The sequence below is a fragment of the Prosopis cineraria genome, unplaced genomic scaffold (assembly GCF_029017545.1).
Source record: "Prosopis cineraria cultivar Desert tree isolate PC_DT_omini unplaced genomic scaffold, ASM2901754v1 PC4, whole genome shotgun sequence".
Taxonomy (NCBI): domain Eukaryota; kingdom Viridiplantae; phylum Streptophyta; class Magnoliopsida; order Fabales; family Fabaceae; genus Prosopis; species Prosopis cineraria.
The window spans coordinates 35,014,451-35,027,112 of NW_026555335.1; the positions used below are offsets into that span (position 1 = coordinate 35,014,451).

At 32.2% G+C, this 12,662-nt stretch overlaps 1 protein-coding gene across 2 annotated transcripts; it reads right to left on the bottom strand.

Annotated features, from left to right (window-relative positions):
* Window positions 1–413: 413 nt before the first annotated feature.
* On the bottom strand, window positions 414–4,438 carry LOC129309529 (uncharacterized). Of its 2 annotated transcripts, none has more exons than XM_054951133.1 (3): window positions 4,042–4,437; window positions 1,182–1,942; window positions 414–1,108 (listed from the first exon to the last, which is right to left on the bottom strand). In XM_054951133.1, exons 1-3 carry the CDS (start codon window positions 4,342–4,344, stop codon window positions 595–597), a joined length of 1,578 nt encoding a protein of 525 aa, XP_054807108.1. In that variant the 5' UTR covers window positions 4,345–4,437; the 3' UTR covers window positions 414–594. The 2 variants fall into 2 exon arrangements, with proteins under 2 accessions (XP_054807108.1, XP_054807109.1); XM_054951134.1 differs by having other exon boundaries at window positions 942–1,094; window positions 4,042–4,438.
* Window positions 4,439–12,662: the final 8,224 nt, after the last annotated feature.

Below are 12,662 nucleotides of genomic sequence, written 5' to 3' on the forward strand. Positions count from 1 at the left end.
AAAAATATAAGGCATTTTTAATCTAATATGACTCCTAATAAAGTAATTATTTATATCCAAATTAACATTATCTTTTCATATTTACTTTTATTTAATAAGGTATTTTACTTTAAAATAAATATAAGTTGATTTTTTTTATTATTGATACTTTAAAAAAATATTAATTATACCTTAAAATATCAAAAATGCATTGCACATTTTAATGGAGAAAATATAAAAGAGAGTCTTTTATGTTATTATAATGATAAGTTTGATGCATTGCTTTTTAGTATTTAATTTTATTAATTTGTACCCTTATTATAATTTAATTAAATATTAAAAATTATTTTTTATAAAAATATTGATATTTATTTTATATATAAATTATGCACCCATTCATTTACTTTTCTGCGCCCGTCACTGCCCTCGAGATTCTTCAAAGGCGTTGGCAAGAATATATACGATCAATTTGTATAATATAAACGACCGAAGAATGAACATGATCATTGATCAATCCATTTTTTGTGAGTCGTGGAACAGATGAAACATTCACTCTAGTCTAGCCCTGCTTGTCGATCAAAAAATCCAGGTCGTTAAATGAAAAGCATCCAATTGCTATGGGGCTAGATTAGCAAATGTCAACTGACGAGACAACAAATACTTCTCATCATTATCATCTATCTCAGGACTCTCTTCAGCGTCACCATTCACGCCATTTGATTCAGAAACATCAACTTTAAAGCATTCCTCTGCTGCGCCCTTTTCTTCTTCATCATCTTCTTCTTCTTTCAGCTTCTGCATTTCTGATTCAACCAAAGCTACCATTCTCGCACGCTCTCTGTCCCTCGGGTACGTACAGTAGAGAAACGAGTAGATGAAGCAGCAGATCGCCATGGGAATCCCAATTGCAGTGTAGAGAGCTTTCGCCAGCGAAGCAGCATTTTCCCTGTCTGTCTCAATCTCGACAGAGTCCGAGGTTCCTTTCGGAACTGGTCTGAAACCATACACGTGTTGAGCCAAAATCCCAACGATAGGAGGAGCGAAAGATGCCAACACAGACTCGAAAGATCGATCCAAAGCATAAATGCTCGTCCGAGACCTCTCAGGCACTATTTCTGCAAATATGGGACTGTTCACACCGTCAACATATCGCACAACAAAACCAAAACCTATCTCAATTCGTTACAGAGTAATACACTTACTTGTTAGTAGCAGAAGCATTCCAAGATATGGACAATCCCATGATGAACAAGACGAAGCCATGCAAGAAAGCTGTGGAAGGATCATCAGGTAAGGCCAGCAATAAAATCGCTGCTAAAGGAATGGCTGAACCAGAGCTTATTTGAGAGAGCATTATTCTGCCAGAGTTGGGTAAGCGTTGAGATAAGATATCTCCCATTTTGCCTCCAAACAAAGCCCCTAGAGAACCAGCAAGAACGAACAGAGTCCAGAGGAAAGCAGTTTCGACGTGAGAAAAGCCGATGAGTTCTAACCAGAGAGTCGCAAATGACAAGGCTGACCAGGGGAAGGAACCTGAAATCCCCTGAGCCACAATTATCTGAAACGATGGAATCCCAATTACTGACTTTGCTTCTTTAATCATATCCTTCATTTCAGAACAAAAGGATTTAGAAGGACCTTGATGCTTGGCTTTGATGTTGGTGACATCGCTGTTGGAAAAGCGAGGATCGTTGGCGAAGAAATAAACGAGTATTCCGACTAAGACACTGATGAGTGCAACTAAATGGAAAGAGATTCTCCAGCCAGGTATGCCAGCGAATGAAGTTGAGGCTAGCAGAACAGAACAGAACCCACCGATGATGCTTCCAAAGTTTCCGGTTAATGCAAGCCACCCAAAGGCCATGCCACGATTGCTATCATCTGTTGAGTCAGCAACCAGAGACTGAATTGCTGGAATAACAATGGCGAGGCCGATCCCGTTTAAACCTCTAGAGATTGCCACCTTTTAGTTCAAATTGTGCAAAAAGTAACAGTAAGAAGAAATTCCCAGTAATGATCTGTTAAGCAAATTTATATTCTACTCCTTGAATAAAATTGTAGCTGCTGTACATTTATCTTTAAAATCCAACAAAGCTGCTATGGATATTTTTGGTGGAAAAAGCACAGAACATCCCAATTCCAAAGTAATATTTTTTGACGGAACAGAATTTCCCACGTTAAATGAAAGGAAAGGTACCATCTCTCTCTCTCTCTCTCTATTTTTTTTTTTTTTGGAAGTGTTTATTGATAGTCACAGCAATTGGATATGTGGTTTTAGCTCCAAACTAACCAGTGTCCCTCGGCTGTGACAGAATTAACTAGTACTCCTCAAGTTTTATTTATAAATTATTTTTAACATATTTTATTAAAATTAAAAAAAATCTTAAACCTCAATAATTTTTTCTTAAAATTTAACAAGTTTACACCTTTACCCCTAATAAATATTCTTAAATCTTATTACTGATATTTTTATTCAAAGTATTTAATAAGGGTAAAAATGTAAAGAAGGACATTGAAAATTGACAAGCACTTTATAAATAGAATCAAATTTTTTCTTCTCTTTGCCCTATAAATAGGATCAGAGAAATATTATACAGGATCTTAGCTTGTGCTAGGAGCAAAATCTCGTCAAAGTTGAAGTCTTTTCCAATTGTTTTGAAGCCATTAATTTAATCATTTGGAGTTGTGATGTCAATTAGCTTTCAAGGATCTTGTAGATCAAGCTAGATCCTTCCTTTATAAGGGTGGTAAAATTGCTTTTAACCATGTTTATTGGGATTGAATTAGGGAGGTGGACTTTTTAATTAGACTATCTCACTCTTTAGATGTTAATTTTGCCTCTTTGATCATCATCCATGCTTAAATTTAAGGTGGAAGATAACCAAGGAGGATAGGTTATGGTTTTTTATCTTCTTTTTGTTCCTTTTTGCTTTTTTCTTCAGTTGTATGTCATTTACCTAGTTGATTAATGTATCTTAGTATTATTAAAACAATGTTTATTGATTTATATTATATTTTTTCCCAAATTTAAAAATTGATTTATGTAAATTGTTATGTTCATCTATTTATAGGAAGTATTTGGTATGAAAGGTTTTGCCAGGGATCTTATGGCTAGCAATCTTTTTTATCATTGTTGAAAAATATAACTTTTAATTCATGTACTTTACTTATATTTTATTATAAATTTTTATATTTTTAGATCTCTATACTTTTTTCAATGTTTTAAACCCTTTTAAAGTCTTTATACTTTGTTTATTTATGAATTTAAAACATTAAAAATAAAAATATAAGGACTCAAAACACACAAAAAAGTACAGAAACCTATAACAAAATATGAGTAAAGTGCAAGGATCAAAATTTATATTTTTACATAGTTATATGTGACAATTTGTTCATATTTGAACTTGATTGATTTTGTTAGGACTAGGCGAGTGTTTAAATGAAAAGTAACCAAAAAAAAAAAGTTAATGTTTTTCGTACACATTAAATCAGTCAAATGATTGCGCATTTAGCAAGAACATAACGCCGAACATTCTAGACACGTTGTGATAATAATTAATAAGGTTAACTAGACTAACTGTAGAAAAATATTCATTCTGGCTCTACGTTTTTATTTCTTTTGATAAAGCTCTCCGTTTTAACAGTTAGAAGTATCATAATTAAATCATTCGATTGTTAGTTCCCCTGAAAACCAAGACGAAAGTGGTGTGAAGCCTCCCTGATTTTAGGTCACACATTATAATCGCATTCCTTATTGAACCAAACTTGCTATTTTCTACAAACTTTAACACCGAAAGAAAGGGGAAAAAAAACTTTAAATAATTTACTTCGTCATCAAAATTCTGTCCGGTCAAACTCAGGCTCTGGTATGAGGTATCACCGGAGAAGTGATCTGCTCGAAGGAATCTCAGAGAGAATATTCGAGATTCACAGAGAAGCAGATCGCATAGCAGCATTATCAGACATATTCAGAAACACACGAATGATTTTCTTGCCTTCTACGACTCCGACGAATCGAAAGCAAAAGAGAAAGAAGTTAAAGTCAAAGGAAAGTGAAGGTACCTGTAAGAAGGTGGAGGAGACGGCGACGAGGAAGGTAGCGGCAGCCCAGAGAAAAGCACCGAGAGCGATGACACGAGCACGATTGTAACGCATGGAGAGGTAAGCGGCGAGAGGATAACATAAAGATTGAACGATGGATCGGAAGAGAGTGAGTGAACCTAAGCCAGTAGGATCGGTGTGTAGAGCAGCCCCGATCTCCTTATAAACACCTGGCAGTAAAGATTCATCGGCCCTCTCCATAATACTAGCGAGATTCACGAACACTAAGGTTGCTGTCTCTGATTTCATCTTGAAATATTTCATTAATGGCGGTTCCTCCTAAACTCTGTGTCTTCGATCCCACCAAAGAGGAAGCGGTGGGGGGAGGCAAATGGAACAGAAGAGACAGACAGAGAGACTTTGAAGGTTGACCCGACTGGAATGGTTGTGTTTGTTTGACAAGGAAGTAGTCGTTGATGGGTGTGTACACGTGTACGGTGAGGATTAATTGGACACTGGATAAACTTGTTTGACGGGAAATTAATAAGGAAACAATTGGTTTTTAAGGAAGGAGAAGCAAAGGAAGAGGGAAAACAGTGGCCAATCAAAAAGGGTGCTGCGATAACTTTGAGATTCGCGGGGTCATACTGATTGGGACATGCGTTTTAAGGAAATGGAATCCGTTGGGAAAATCCCAATGGAGAATGCATTGAGCACTGGAGTGATGAGAAATTCTTACACCGAGTTATTTACTATAGGTTATCCAATAAAAAAGTTATAATCATAAATTTATTTTCTCATTAATGACGAATAGAGAAAAAATAAGAAAAAAAAATTAAAAATAAAGTCATTAAAAAATAATACTTTTCTTATCCCAAATAATAAAAATATTTTTAAATAAAATTACACATACTAATAAGATTTATTAAATACACTTTACAACATTATTTTTTAAAAATAAAATAAATTTTTAAAAATATTCTTTATTTAATATTTTATTTGTAAAAGAGCATTAAAAAGAGAAGATATAATGGAAAGAATAATATTAAAAAAGTATTATTAATAAAACTTTATTTTTATTAAAATATCTTATATTTTGATACGTCAAATTTTTTAAAAAAATATTTTATAATTTGGAACAAAGGAAGTAATAGATAGAATGAGAAATTTACATTATTCATGATCCATCTCATAAAATTGTCACAATTCAATCAAATAAAATTTTATCTGTCATTATTTTAGTAATTTTATTTTTATAAAAGAATGTCTATTTAATTTTTTACCTTTTCTCTATTCATTATCATTAATATCAGTATTAATTTATATTTAATATCATTTGAATGTCATGTTTTTATTAGATGAACTATAAAAAACATGATGCATTAGGTCCACCTACGTATTTCTCTACATAAGATTAATTTGATTCAATTGGTAATGGCGTGGCATGTTTTCATTAAACAAATCATGGATAATTTGATGTATTGGGTTCATATAAGAATTTTTAGTAATTTGATTTAACATCCCAAAGGACCTGGACCAGGTTTTCGATTTTGATTAGTTCGGATTTCAGTTCAGCCTCATCACTAGACGTGAGGCGAATCCAAAAAGCACTTCATGCAAAAAGTGATTTGATATTCAATCCATATTTTAAGGAGTTCCTGCCCCATCACTTTAAAATGTCAATTGATGGCTTGATTCTATTATTAATATTTGCCCAAAATACATCGTAAGGCCCTCAACTTTAACTCATATAATCTCCCTCATCTTCAGAAGTGAGAACATTACATCCTTAACTTTCAAATTTTGACCACCAACCCTTTACTGTTAAAATTAACAAAATGCATGCCCAGCACACTATTTATTTGGCATATGACATGTACTTTATTGTATTTTGTTAATTTATACTGAACTAATTTGCCGGCGGGCAATTTTGTAATTTTACCGGTAGCAATCCGTTTCTTCATCCCTGCGAGTCCTTTTCTTTCCGTGATGGTCGCTTCATGAACTTTCATTTTATGCAGGAATCGATTCGTTATGAGAGGAGACTGAGGGATGCAATAAATCATACATAAGAAGAAATATGACCAAAATTCCATAATATAATCACAAAGATATTTTAGATCTATTTTTTCATATGTTCACAGAAAACATTCGATGTGAAAGCCAAAAGAAAAGGTGTCCATTTTAACCGTGATTGGTCGACCATGACATTTTTATGAGGTGTCAGAGATAATCACGATTGGTTTTTGACATTAGCTCATCCTGCATAGATGATTCTAAGAAATTATTGGCCAAAAATGAAATTAAATAATGTTTTCCCAACGAAGAAGACGATCAGATGCTTAAGCAAACAATTCCAGATCTGAAAACGGAAAGTGATGGAGATGGGATGCACGAGGATGATCACACAGAAGATAACAAATAGAATCACAAAAAACAAAGATGATCCGAAGTAGAATGAAATATTACAAATAGGGAAGACTTGCGACTTGGCAGATATGGAGAAAATACAAGATAAGGGATTGAAGATTGTTATAGACAAATAGAATAAAAAATTTTCCTTTTATAAAATTAAGTAATATAAATTAATAAAATACAACAAATTACATGTCACTTATTGAATAATTTTAAATAGTCTGATGTGGCAATTAAGGGTGTAATTGCAAGGGGTTGGTAGTCAAATTTTGAAAATTTAATGGTCATTTTAATTGCAAGGGGTTGGTAGTCAAATTTTGAAAATTAAGGGTGTAATTTTTACATTTTTGAAAATGAGGAAAGTCATACTTGTACGAAGAAGAGAGTTTTTTATATTTTAACCTTTATTAATACTTCCTATTGCTGCTCATTCATTACCACCTTTCATAGAGGGAGGTAATGTGAGAACATATTAAATGCACCATATCTAAAAAGTCTTTAAGTGTTATCATGGATGTGTATAAGTACTTTACAAGTTAAAATAATACAATGATTAATAAAATGTGTTAAATATAAATAAGTTAGTTAAGATATATAGTTAATCAATAAATTTATCTTGTAAAATAATTGCAAAGACTCACAATCAATTCTCCACAAGTGATAACATTTGTTGCATCCTTATTATCGATGTTATCCCAAGTATTGATATTGTATCACAAGTATCGATGTCAAAACCAATCATCATGCCCTCGGTGCAAGAAACATAATGTTTCGGCATCTCTCAATGCTTGTTAGAGAGGGTGCTTGAGATTTAAAAGGGGCCTTACAGGTAACCTGTGACTTATGCTTTAGACTAGGTGTAGGGATAGCCTACGAGGTGCAGGGACCTTCAAGGAAGGTGCAAGGGTAGGTTGCATGATAGAGTCCTTAGTCCCCTTAAAAGTCTTCCTTTTCTTGCCTTTATTATCCTTGGAGGGCTTTTTCACATAAAGCTTGTCAACAAGCTTCAATCATACAATGTTAGTAATCAATCTAAATACAAGAAAAAATACAATGTTGAGGAAGGTTTAATTGATATACCTTCAGCTTCAGCTATGGAAGCCATGCTAGATGATCAGGCCAAGCAACAAAGCTACCAAGTGCTTCTTCAATCATTTTAGCATTTGGTATGTGTGCAAGAAGGGTGTAGTTGGGCTTATCTATAGCCAACAGTTAGACCCTTACATAGTCAATAGGAAGGGGCTTGTTGTGAATCACATTACTTCTTACAATGTTGAACATGCATCCAGTTGCGAAAACACACTCATACAAGATGTCAACTAGGTATTCAACCTTAGCCTCTACCTAAACAATAAGAAAACAACATTATACCACATGAAAAGTGATTGCTCCTACAAATGCATGAAATTGATGTAGTTATAAATCCAGGAGTATTCTAAGAGTTGAATGTAGAGGAAAGCAGTTAACTTTGTTATTTATAAAACAAATAGTGGTTTTGAAAAGAGATTTAATATTCAATAAAAGAGCACAAATACAATGAATCAACAAATCAATCAAGCATTAAGGATCTAGATTCACTTACCAGGATGGTTTACTCTAATTCAGTTAATTATCTTCCCTTATATATAGTGACAATCGTTACTCAAGCATCCTAATTACCTCCAATTATATTAAGGTATACTTATCTCAAGTTGAATTAGCTCTCACTAATCCTATTAAGACCTAAGATAAATTATGAATATACGATCTAAGCCACCACATATCCTAAATCTATATCAAGTTTAGTTATTTGTGTTTATCTCTCTAAGTCTAGGCTAACTCTTCACCTCTCGGTTCTTCAAATAACCTACAAACAAATTATCTAATAGCCACATATATAATAAGGCAAGAAAGAACAAGAAAGATAAATATAAATAAAATAAAAATTGTACTAGACAAAAAATCATTTTCAATAGGAAAATAAAATAACCAAATAAAAGAGAAAAAATTAATCTAGCCAAGCTACTCTCTATCCTGAATGAGAGTTTATAGAAAACTCATAAAGTTAAAACCAAAAATCCTAAATAAGAACATAAACAAAATCTAAAGAAGAAGAAAAGAGATAAAGCTCCCAATTTGAAGGAAATCCTGAACTCCATAACATGCCTCCTAATCTTAAAATATGAAATTAGGTGAGTTGAGAGGATTTTGAAAGATTTATTTATAATTAATTCATTATTTGATTTGCTAATATATGATTTAAAATATATTTAAATATTAATTTATGCTTGTGGACTTCACATCCGAGTATGGTCAGGCACAGTTCATCCATGTCCACACATGGTCGAAAGTCGAAGCTCCATATCCAGTCGGCTTTTTGCTCGTGGTCGAAGAGTGCTAACTCCATATGTTCACAAGCGGTGAAGATTTGCACCATAGTTCTCCACAAGCATTGATAAGGGACTCAAAGTCTTCACTATGAGTTACATCCGCACATGGTAAGCCTCTGTTTTGACTTTGTCCATGAGTAAACACTTCTTTTGGAACTTGTTCTTGGGCTTTGACTCTGGGCTTCACATTTTAAGACCTTTTTCATGCTATTTTGTCTCATTTTCCTAAAAATATACCAAAAGTACTAAGTTAGGCCTTTTATTCATATTTATCCTTTTTCCATGCATTATTTAATGAATAAAAGGGTGGAAAATATATATAAATATAAGAAAAATATCCACTTATCAAGAAGAGTAAGAGATAAATAATACATTAACTAAGGCTTTTAGCAATGTTACCTTTAGTAATTTTAGAGAGGATAAGCCCATGTAGCTTTCTTTCACACTTGGGCTAAACTCCACAACAAGATACCCCCACAATCACCTCTTAAACAACATCTCAATGTATTTATTTTGTTTCTCCATGATTGCCTAGGTTTTGCGTAACTCTTCCCACAACAAATTCACCTCTTCACAATTAGCAATCTTTAGGTTTCTTTAGCATTGTTGTGAAGTACTCCTTCTTAGTTACTCCAAATCCTATGCCCCGAACACAATCAGAGTGGTCAACATTCCTTAAAGCCTTCTCTAATACATTCTCTTTGGGAGGAACAGTGCTTGAATCAACCTCCTAAGACAAAGTTGCTTGTGAATTACACAATCGAGAAAAGTAAATAAAGAATTTATTATTTTCACAACATTAATACAATTATAACTAATACTTATAATTTTTTTAACAATCTCCTTCACATGAGGATCTTAAATGTTTCTTTGATTATCTATTCGAGCCAAAGGCCAAAGCTTGCCATCAGATATAGAACCCTCTAATCCATGTTCCTTCAAATAGTCATTCTCAACCATATCTTAACTCTTGGACCATTTCAAGTAGGGATATTCATTCTTCTTCATCCTTACCTTTTTATAGCACTTAATTCATATGAAAACACAAAATATTTGAGTCAATGTACATATATAAGCATTAAAAGCTAGCATGAAAAAGGAAATATTACCTAACTCATTATTGTGATAGGAATCACTAAAAGTAGCCCAATGTTCTGGCTTAACCATTAATCTCAGGAGTTAGGGAACTTCATCTTTAATGCCCTTTATGTCTAGGTTCTTTAAGAATTTCCTGAAAATATTGTGGGATGTCCTAGCTTTCTAGAGAACAAACTTCTTTTGACTCTCATCAAGCTCAAATCCCAACTACAAAAGGAATTAATCCTTTTGAGGTTAATATAACAAATAAGGCCAGAATGAAAAGTAACTTGACAAGACTGTACTCTATACTGTGTCCTTTAATGAATTTGGTGCCTTTATCCAATTAACTATGTTGAGGGGCACATTAACTTTAACCATCACTTCAATGTAACTTACTAAATTATCAAAGTCAATAATCTCTGGCCCTTGTTGTTTCACATGGTAGGAAGTTTCTTTCTTTCAAAAGCTCTTGGCTTTACTGCAATATCCATCGCTATCAAAGTCCTCCTCAATTTCTCCTTTTCACCCCAACCCACCTACTATTAGGAAGGAGTGGCAATGACAATGGTTGAAATTGGATCACTTTGAGATTAACTATAATATTTTGAATTTTATTGGACCTTAGATTGTTGATAGGCACCTTAAAAAGGATATAAGATTAAGTATTGGGTCTAAAATAAGAAGACAATAAAAATATATACTCCCTCCATTTAGAAATATAAGACATTTTTTGAGGAGTTGGATGTTAAAAAATGTAAAGCATTTTTAATCTTTTAAGGTATAATCATTGTCTTTTTTCTAAAAATTTTTCTATTAATAGTGACTTCATATATATTATAGGGAGTTAAATAGAGATAAATGTGAAAAGATAAGGTAAGTTTAAAAGTAGGTAACTACTTTATTAGGGGTGAGATTCGGTTAAAAATATCTTATATTTTTAAATGGAGGGAGTATATATAAAAAAAATTAAAGTGATTAAATTTAACAAATGTTTGAAACTAACTTATATATATATATATATATATATATAATATTAAAAGTGAGATAATCTTGTTGAGTTTTAAAAGATATTATAAAAATAATAATAATTAATGAAAAGAAAATTAATTTAAGTTTATAATCTAGTTACAAACTCTATATCACTATTTTTATCCCAACATCTTTGCCGCATTCGCTCGCTCCGCAATCTGCAGAGTTCTTTTCAGGTACCTTTCAACCTGTATCTCCTTTTCACACATTTTCCTCTTCCGTCCATACTTTTTCTCTTGCTTCTTGCCTTTCCTTATGTTAGACTACTCTATCAATGTACATAGGTTATAGTTGCATCTTCTCTCTCCTGCTCATTCTCACCGTACGTATAACCCATGTATATAAATAAATGCATCTTTTTCTATCTTTCTTTTCTATATACACATCAACATTAAATTGTGTGTGTGCATATAGGTATAGATACATATACACGCACCTCTCTTGTTTCTTTTTATATACATATACACTAATTGATACATATGACCCGTCTGTTTTTCTTTTCTTTTTCTCATTTTTTCTCCATCTATTTTTTAAAGATTTCATCAAAAGGCTGTTGGCTAATTTTTCTTTCTTTGATAAGCTATATATATATATACATAAATTATACAGTAAATTAGTTAAACCCTTACCTGTATATAGAAATTACAAAGGTCAAATACAATTTAAGAGTTGTATAATTTTAATTATGAAAACTTATAGAGAATTTTGAATTCTTTAGGACAATTTTAAAATCCTAGCTAGAGCAGCTTTAGGATAACCTTAGAGTAGCTTTAGAGTAAATCTTTAGTAGTTTTAAACTATATATTAATATTTTATATCTATATGCTTTATGTATACCCTCACTAAGAGCTCTTCTTGCTTAGTTTTGCTGTGTGATTACTTGTTAGTTCAAGAAGAACAGATAACTCGAGGTTTTTTCATATGTGTGTAAGTTTTATGTTTGATAACGAAAATGTATAATCATAAATTTAATTGTAAGAAATTTATATGTTACTCGAATACTATCAAGCATGCATGTAGCTTGGCTCTATATTACTGTTAATGTTTCTTTGCAAGCATACTTGTAAAAGTATATTAATAATTTTATTTGATGAAAATTGTATATTTTTTAAGAGTATTTATTTTTTTTTAAGCATGCTTGTAAGTTGAGTTGATCGAATGAGATATTTCTATTTCTTTTTTAGCAAGCTTGTATGTGATATAAATGTTGTATATGTGCAATATACATAGGGGAATGGCTTGATGAGGAGATGATGATGTTGATGTAAATATGATTTAGTGACCATGTGGTTTTCTTGCACTGCACGTGCAGTGGTTGGGTTTTTTTTTTAAGCCCCATTCCTCAATACTAACCTAATTGTGACATCCCAAAAATTAACCTAAGGTTAATTAAGTTAATTTAAAGCAAATGAGTAATTTTAGAGGAATATTTAGATATAAATAATTTTTGTTAAAAGATTATTATTGGATTTAATTTAGATTAAATCCTAAGTTATGATTTTATAGTAAATAGAAAAATAATAATAATATTATTATTATAAAAAAAAGAAAGAAAGAAGAAGGAAAAAGAAACATAAAATAAATTAAAAATTGAAGAGGGGTTAAAAAGTAATTTTTGCTTTGAGTGTTAAGATATAAATAATGCCAAAAGAAAAGAGAAAAGATGAGGCGGAAACTGAAGAAAATGAAAAGAGAGAGAGGGGCGTGATTTCACGTGGGACCCATACTTGTTTTTAAAGCACCTCTTTG